The sequence below is a fragment of the Nicotiana tabacum genome, chromosome 19, assembly GCF_000715075.1.
Source record: "Nicotiana tabacum cultivar K326 chromosome 19, ASM71507v2, whole genome shotgun sequence".
In the NCBI taxonomy this organism is placed as follows: Eukaryota; Viridiplantae; Streptophyta; class Magnoliopsida; order Solanales; family Solanaceae; genus Nicotiana; species Nicotiana tabacum.
In genome coordinates, this window is record NC_134098.1 from 118,743,312 (window position 1) to 118,751,905 (window position 8,594).

At 43.7% G+C, this 8,594-nt stretch overlaps 1 protein-coding gene across 1 annotated transcript; it reads right to left on the reverse strand.

Annotated features, from left to right (window-relative positions):
- Positions 1-6,247: 6,247 nt before the first annotated feature.
- Positions 6,248-7,817, reverse strand: LOC142173684 (uncharacterized). The gene is made up of 3 exons (XM_075239303.1): positions 7,173-7,817; positions 6,580-7,101; positions 6,248-6,466 (listed from the first exon to the last, which is right to left on the reverse strand). The coding sequence occupies exons 1-3, from the start codon at positions 7,815-7,817 to the stop codon at positions 6,248-6,250; spliced, it is 1,386 nt and encodes a 461-aa protein (XP_075095404.1).
- Between the last annotated feature and the right edge of the window lie 777 nt (positions 7,818-8,594).

An 8,594-nucleotide genomic window follows, 5' to 3' on the forward strand; every position in this document is an offset into this window, starting at 1 on the left:
CCCGGAGTCTCTTACTATGGGTTATTGATACCTTCATCTTTTTTGCCGCCGAAAACATCACGACATTTATATCGTTCCCCCCAAAAATCATGTTGATCGTCAAACGTGGAGGATCTTCTCCTACTTTCGAAGCTTTCGCGTTATCATGATTGGGGCCGTAATTGTTTTTAGCCCGATCACTCAAGAATTCTCTGAGATGACCGTTTTTCAGAAATGTCGCCACCTCTTCATATAGATACCGACAATCCCCAGTCTGGTGACCGTTGGCCCCATGGTATTCGAACCACAAATTAGGATCCCTTTGACTAGGATGAGATCTCATTGTCTTCAGGAACCGTGCTTCCTTAATGTTATGTTCCTCATAGCCGATACCAGCTCCACTACGCTGATGTTGAAGTTGTAACCAGAAAGCCTGGGGTCGGAGGAATCTCGGGAACCTAATATCTCCTTGTTCTGTAATGACCTGTTATTCTGACCGCGATCAACTCTCCTTTCGGTAACGAATCTATCCGTCGATCGCAAACCGCTACTGCATCCTTCGGCCCTTTTATAGAGAAAAATCCTTCAAAGTCTGTTGACATTCCGAAGTCCATTCGAAGTTGTTCTTCTTTTTGAGTAGTGAAAAGAAATGATGGTATTTTTTCGAAGAACAGGCAATGAATCGGCTCAAACTAGCCAATCTCCCTATCAACCTTTGAACTTCTTTCACGCTTGATAGCTGCTGGTCTAGGATGTCTTCGATGACATTAATTTTTTTAGGGTTAACCTCGATCCCTTTTTAAGACACCAGGAACCCCAGGAACTTATCGGAGCTGACCCCGAATGCACACTTCTCGGGGTTAAGCTTCATGTTATGCTTCCTTAAGATGTCAAAGGTTTATTGCAAGTATTTAAGATGATCACCTACGTTCAAAGACTTAACCAGCATATAATCTATGTAAACGTCCATAGTTTTTACTATTTGTTTCTCAAAGATTTTGTTCACGAGCCTCTGATAAGTGACTCCGGCGTTCTTAAGCCCGAAGGGCATCACATTGTAGCAATATGTGCTAAAGTTCGTTATGAACGAAGCTTTTTCCCGATCTTCTGTGTTCATCTTGATTTGGCTGTACCCGAAGTAAGCATCGAGGAAACTCATTAACTCGTTCCCGACCGTCGCATCAATCATTTGATCAATATTTGGCAGTGGGAACAAGTCTTTTAGGCATGCCTTAATTAAATCCTTATAGTTTACGCACATGCAAAATTTATTATTCTACTTTGGAACTACTATGACATTAGCCAACCGGTCAGGATATTTTACCTCTCGGATTGAACCGATATCAAGCAAACGAGTTACCTCTTCTTTGACGAATTTGTTTCCGACCTCGGCAATATGATATTTTTTCTATCTTACCAGAGGGATGTTGGGATCCAGGCTTAGTTTGTGCACGACCACTTCTGGCGGGATACCTGTCATATCCGCATGCGGCCACGCAAAATAGTCAATATTAAATTTAAGGAATTCGATAAATCCAGACCTGAGTTCGGGGTTTAATCCTGTCCCCAAGTGGAACTTCCTCTCCAAGAACTTTTCGAACAATGCGACTTGTTCAAGTTCTTCCGCCTTGAGGCGTCCCTTTTTTCTGGTACCTCGAAGTATCTTGGTACCTGATAGGAAAAATCCACCCCCTGGCTGACTTTTCTCGGCTCGGGAGAAGGCGCCGGTTCCAGTAATTGCTATGCTGCATGCTTCTTCCTTTTGCTACTGGAAACTTAGATTGTATTCATCTCTTTTGCTGCCGGTTTATCTCCTCTTATTTGTTTAATTCTCTCAGGAGTTGAGAACTTCAACAATTGATGATCGGTTGACGGTACGGCCTTTATCTCGTGCAACCATAGCCTCCCTAGGATAATATTGTAACCCATGTCCACTACCTCGAAAAGGGTCATCTTCATCACCCCCTCGGTATTCGTGGGCAGCAGGATCTCTCCTCGGGTTTTCATGTTCGCCAGATTGAACCCGGCGAGGAATTTTGTGGCTAGCATGATACTTCCAGTCAACATGGCTTATTCTAACACTCTCCATTGGATAATTTTGGCCGAACTTTCTGGGTCCACCAAAACACGTTTAATTTTAAAATCTAAGACATTTAAAGAGATTACCAAGGCATGATTGTGCGGTAGTAGTAGTCCATATGTGTCTTCCTTCGTGAAAGTAATGTTGTCCTCAGCGACTTCCCGGAGTCTCTTACTGTGGGTTATCGATACCTTCATCTTTTTTGCCGCCGAAAACATCATGCCATTTATATCGTTCCCGCCAAAAATCATGTTGATCGTCAAACGTGGAGGATCTTCTCCTACTTTCGAAGCTTTCACGTTATCATGATTGGGGCCGTAATTGTTTTTAGCCCGATCACTCAAGAATTCTCTGAGATGACCATTTTTCAAAAATGTCGCCACCTCTTCGTGCAGATACCGACAATCCCCTGTCCGATGATCGTTGGCCCCATGGTATTCGAACCACAAATTAGGACCCCTTTGACTAGGATGGGATCTCATTTTCTTCGGGAACCGTGCTTTCTTAATGTTTCTCATAGCCGATACCAGCTCCACTACGCTGACGTTGAAGTTGTATTCAGAAAGCCTGGGGTAGGAGGAATCTCGGGAACCTGATATCTCCTTGTCATGTAATGACCTATTATTCTGACCGCGATCAACTATCCTTTCGGTTATGAATCTATTCGCCGATCGCAAACCTCTACTGCATCCTTCGGCCCTTTTATAGAGCAAAATCCTTCAAAGCCTGTTGACATTCCGATGTCAATTCTAAGTTGTTCTTCTTTTTGAGTAGTGAAAAGAAATGATGGTATTTTTTCGAAGAACAGGAAATGAATCTGCTCAAACCAGCCAATCTCCCTGTCAACCTTTGAACTTCTTTCACGCTTGATAGCTGCTGGTTTAGGATGTCTTCGATGACATTAATTTTTTTGGGGTTAACCTCGATCCCTTTTTTAGACACCAGGAACCCCAGGAATGTATCGGAGCTGACCCCGAATGCACACTTCTCGGGGTTAAGCTTCATGTTATGCTTCCTTAAGATGTCAAAGGTTTATTGCAAGTGTTTAAGATGATCACCTACGTTCAAAGACTTAACCAGCATATCATCTATGTAAACGTCCATAGTTTTTCCTATTTGTTTCTCAAAGATTTTGTTCACGAGCCTCTGATAAGTGGCTCCGGCGTTCTTAAGCCCGAAGGGCATCACATTGTAGCAATATGTGCTAAAGTTCGTTATGAATGAAGTTTTTTCCCGATCTTCTGTGTTCATCTTCATTTGGCTGTACCCGAAGTAAGCATCGAGGAAACTCATTAACTCGTTCCGGACCGTCGCATCAATCATTTGATTAATATTTGGGAGTGGGAACAAGTCTTTTGGGCACGCCTTAATTAAATCCTTATAGTCTATGCACATGCAAAATTTATTATTCTACTTTGGAACTACTATGACATTAGCTAACCAGTCAGGATATTTTACCTCTCGGATTGAACCGATATCAAGCAAACGAGTTACCTCTTCTTTGACGAATTTGTTTCTGACCTCGGCAATAGGATATTTTTTCTATCTTACCAGAGGGATGTTGGGATCCAGGCTTAGTTTGTGCACGACCACTTCTGGCGGGATACCTGTCATATCCGCATGCGGTCATGCAAAACAGTCAACATTAAATTTAAGGAATTCAATAAATCCAGACCTGAGTTCGGGGTTAAATCCTGTCCCCAAGTGGAACTTCCTCTCCAAGAACTTTTCGAACAATGCGACTTGTTCAAGTTCTTCCACCTTGAGGCGTCCCTTTTTTCTGGTACCTCGAAGTATCTTGGTACCTGATAGGAAAACTCCTCCCCCTGGCTGACTTCTCTTGGCTCGGGAGAAGGCGCCGATTCCAGTAATTGCTACGCTGCATGCTTCTTTCTTTTGCTACTGGAAACTTAGATTTTATTCATCTTCTTTGTTGTCGGTTGGTCTCCTTTTATTTGTTTAATTCCCTCAGGAGTTGGGAACTTCAACAATTGATGATATGTTGATGGTACGGCCTTTATCTCGTACAACCATAGTCTCCCCAGGATAATATTGTAACCCATGTCCACTACCTCGAAAAGGGTCATCTTCATCACCCCCTTCGGTATTCGTGGGCAGCAGGATCTCTCCTCGGGTTGTCATGTTCGCCAGATTGAACCCGACGAGGAATTTTGTGGCTAGCATGATACTTCCAGTCAACATGGCTTATTCCAACACTCTCCATTGGATAATTTTGGCCGAACTTCCTGGGTCCACCAAAACACGTTTAATTTTAAAATCTAAGACATTTAAAGAGATTACCAAGGCATCATTGTGCGGCAGTAGTAGTCCATCTGTGTCTTCCTTCGTGAAAGTAATGTTGTCCTCAGCGACTTCCCGGAGTCTCTTACTATGGGTTATTGATACCTTCATCTTTTTTGCCGCTGAAAACATCACGACATTTATATCGTTCCCCCCAAAAATCATGTTGATCGTCAAACGTGGAGGATCTTCTCCTACTTTCGAAGCTTTCGTGTTATCATGATTGGGGCCGTAATTGTCTTTAGCCCGATCACTCAAGAATTCTCTGAGATGACCGTTTTTCAGAAATGTCGCCACCTCTTCGTGCAGATACCGACAATCCCCAGTCTGGTGACCGTTGGCCCCATGGTATTCGAACCACAAATTAGGATCCCTTTGACTAGGCTGAGATCTCATTGTCTTTAGGAACCGTGCTTCCTTAATGTTATGTTTCTCATTGCCGATACCAGCTCCACTACGCTGATGTTGAAGTTGTAACCAGAAAGCCTGGGGTAGGAGGAATCTCGGGAACCTAATATCTCCTTGTTCTGTAATAACCTGTTATTCTGACCGCGATCAACTATCCTTTCGGTAACGAATCTATCTGCCGATCGCAAACCGCTACTGCATCCTACGGCCCTTTTATAGAGAAAAATCCTTCAAAGTCTGTTGACATTCCGAAGTCCATTCGAAGTTGTTCTTCTTTTTGAGTAGTGAAAAGAAATGATGGTATTTTTTCGAAGAACAGGCAATGAATCGGCTCAAACTAGCCAATCTCCCTGTCAACCTTTGAACTTCTTTCACGCTTGATAGCTGCTGGTCTAGGATGTCTTCGATGACATTAATTTTTTTGGGATTAACCTCGATCCCTTTTTAAGACACCAGGAACCCCAGGAACTTTTCGGAGCTGACCCCGAATGCACACTTCTCGGGGTTAAGCTTCATGTTATGCTTCCTTAAGATGTCAAAGGTTTATTGCAAGTGTTTAAGATGATCACCTACGTTCAAAGACTTAACCAGCATATCATCTATGTAAACGTCCATAGTTTTTCCTATTTGTTTCTCAAAGGTTTTGTTCACGAGCCTCTGATAAGTGGCTCTGGCGTTCTTAAGCCCGAAGGGCATCACATTGTAGCAATATGTGCTAAAGTTTGTTATGAACAAAGCTTTTTTGCGATCTTCTGTGTTCATCTTGATTTGGCTGTACCCGAAGTAAGCATCGAGGAAACTCATTAACTCGTTCTGGACCGTCGCATCAATCATTTGATCAATATTTGGGAGTGGGAACAAGTCTTTTGGGCACGCCTTAATTAAATCCTTATAGTCTACGCACATGCAAAATTTATTATTCTACTTTGGAACTACTATGACATTAGCGAACCAGTCAGGATATTTTACCTCTCGGATTGAACCGATATCAAGCAAACGAGTTACCTCTTCTTTGACGAATTTGTTTCTGACCTCGGCAATAGGATATTTTTTCTATCTTACCAGAGGGATGTTGGGATCCAGGCTTAGTTTGTGCACGACCACTTCTGGCGGGATACCTGTCATATCCGCATGCGGCCACGCAAAACAGTCAACATTAAATTTAAGGAATTCGATAAATCCAGACCTGAGTTCGGGGATTAATCCTGTCCCCAAGTGGAACTTCCTCTCCAAGAACTTTTCGAACAATGCGACTTGTTCAAGTTCTTCCGCCTTGAGGCGTCCCTTTTTTCTGGTACCTCGAAGTATCTTGGTACCTGATAGGAAAACTCCTCCCCCTGGCTGACTTCTCTCGGCTCGGGAGAAGGCGCCGGTTCCAGTAATTGCTATGCTGCATGCTTCTTCCTTTTGCTACTGGATACTGAGATTGTATTCATCTCCTTTGCTGCCGGTTAGTCTCCTCTTATTTGTTTAACTCCTTCAGGAGTTGGGAACTTCAACAATTGATGATATGTTGACGGTACAGCCTTTATCTCGTACAACCATAGTCTCCCCAGGATAATATTGTAACCCATGTCCACTACCTCGAAAAGGGTCATCTTCATCACCCCCTCGGTATTCATGGGCAGCAGGATCTCTCCTCGGGTTGTCATGTTCGCTAGATGGAACTCGGCGAGGAATTTTGTAGGTAGCATGATACTTCCAGTCAACATGGTTTATTCCAACACTCTCCATTGGATAATTTTGGCCGAACTTCCTGGGTCCACCAAAACACGTTTAATTTTAAAATCTAAGACATTTAAAGAGATTACCAAGGCATCATTGTGCGGCAGTAGTTGTCCATCTGTGTCTTCCTTCGTGAAAGTAATGTTGTCCTCAGCGACTTCCCGGAGTCTCTTACTGTGGGTTATCGATACCTTCATCTTTTTTGCCGCCGAAAACATCACGCCATTTATCTCGTTCCCCCCAAAAATCATGTTGATCGTCAAACGTGGAGGATCTTCTCCTACTTTCGAAGCTTTCACGTTATCAGGATTGGGGCCATAATTGTTTTTAGCCTGATCACTCAAGAATTCTCTGAGATGACCGTTTTTCAGAAATGTCGCCACCTCTTCGTGCAGATACCGACAATCCCCAGTCCGATGACCGTTGGCCCCATGGTATTCGAACCACAAATTAGGATCCCTTTGATTAGTATGGGATCTCATTGTCTTCGGGAACCGTGCTTCCTTAATGTTTCTCATAGCCGATACCAGCTTCACTACGTTGACGTAGAAGTTGTATTCAAAAAGCCTGAGGTAGGAGGAATCTCGGGAACCTGATATCTCCTTGTCCTGTAATGACCTGTTATTCTGACCGCGATCAACTCTCCTTTTGGTTACGAATCTATCCGCCGATCGCAAACCTCTACTGCATCCTTCAGCACTTTTATAGAGCAAAAACCAACCTCTTGAAGACCGTTGACCTGCGTCGAAATCATCTTTTGACTTTTTTTATTCTTCTCCCAGTCCCGACCCTTTGCTGATGCTGGGAAATCGAGCGGATCATCCCCAATTATTATCTTTGACTCGTACCAGTTGTGAACATCTGCCCATGTTATTGCCTGAAATTCGAGCAAACTTTCTTTCAATTTTCGGGAAGCATCGGAACTTCTCGAATTCAGACCTTTAATGAATGCTTCAGCTGCCCATTCATCCGGTACGGCCGGTAGCAACATCCTTTCCTTCTGGAATCTGGTCATGAACTCCCGCAACAATTCAGACTCTCCGTGATCAATCCTGAATATGTCGACCTTTCGGGACTGTACCTTCCTGGACCCGACATGGGCCTTGATGAAAGAGTTCGCAAGCTTCTCGAAGAAATCTATGGAGTGCTCGGACAAAAGCGAATACCATGTGAGGGCCCCCTTCATGAGGGTCTCCCTGAATTTCTTCAGTAAGGCTGACTCAATCTCGTGGGGATCTAAATCGTTCCCCTTCACCGCTGTTGTATATGTGGTGATATGCTCCCGAGGATTTGAAGTCCCATCATATTTTAGAACGTCTGGCATTTTGTACCGCTTCGGGATCAACTCTGGTGCCGCTCTTGGTTTGAACGGCAACTGGCTATACTTCCTTGAGTTTGGTCCTTTCAGCACTGGTGATGCGCCCGAAATTTGATACATTCGGGTATTTATTTCCCTCATAAACTGCATGAGTTCGGTTTTAAAGGGATTATTCTCGTTGTTGTTACCGAACCCGCTACCATTCCCCCCGGCCCCGTCTAAGCCGACTTTGCCCCTCGGGGTGCTGTTGTCGACCCTCTGCGTTGTTTGATTTGCGGGAGTACCGAGAGGAATTGGACCTCGTCCATTCGCGTTGTTGGAAGCACCTGATAACGCCTTCTTCGACTCTGTCTTGACCTGATCCTTATTGTTTCATTGACCTGTTCGTCTTCAGCATCATCACGAGTTGCCTCTTAAACATGTCGTGGATATTGCCCGCCGTGGACCGGCGTGGACTCATCCCCCTTGTTGCGGGTATCATTGATTGAATCTTCGTGCTGAGGCTGATTTCCTTGGGCCTCAACGTTGTGTGCGATGTTGACACCGTTATTTGCCATTTTCTATAATATTTGCTAAGAACAAATAATCAAACGAGTTAGTAACAGATGCAAGGATCAACTCATTTACACAACTATCTAAGCCCCACGGTGGGCGCCAAACTGTTTACCTGTAAAATGGTACAGTTGAATTTATATGTAATTTATACATAAGGGATAAATAAATTAGACAAGAATATAAGACTTAGCGTAGAAATCGAGATAAGACAGTAGCAAGTAGTAACAG

Bases quoted from the DNA above. Each gene is read 5' to 3' on its own strand.
- LOC142173684 (XM_075239303.1), bottom strand. From the start codon at position 7,817: ATGCCAGACGTTCTAAAATATGATGGGACTTCAAATCCTCGGGAGCAT. The intron at 7,102-7,172 runs GTTTGCGATCGG...AGGTCATTACAG, and splicing joins TGCTGAAGGATGCAGTAGAG to GACAAGGAGATATCAGGTTC. The intron at 6,467-6,579 runs GTAATCTCTTTA...GTTGACTGGAAG, and splicing joins TGCCGCACAATGATGCCTTG to TATCATGCTACCTACAAAAT.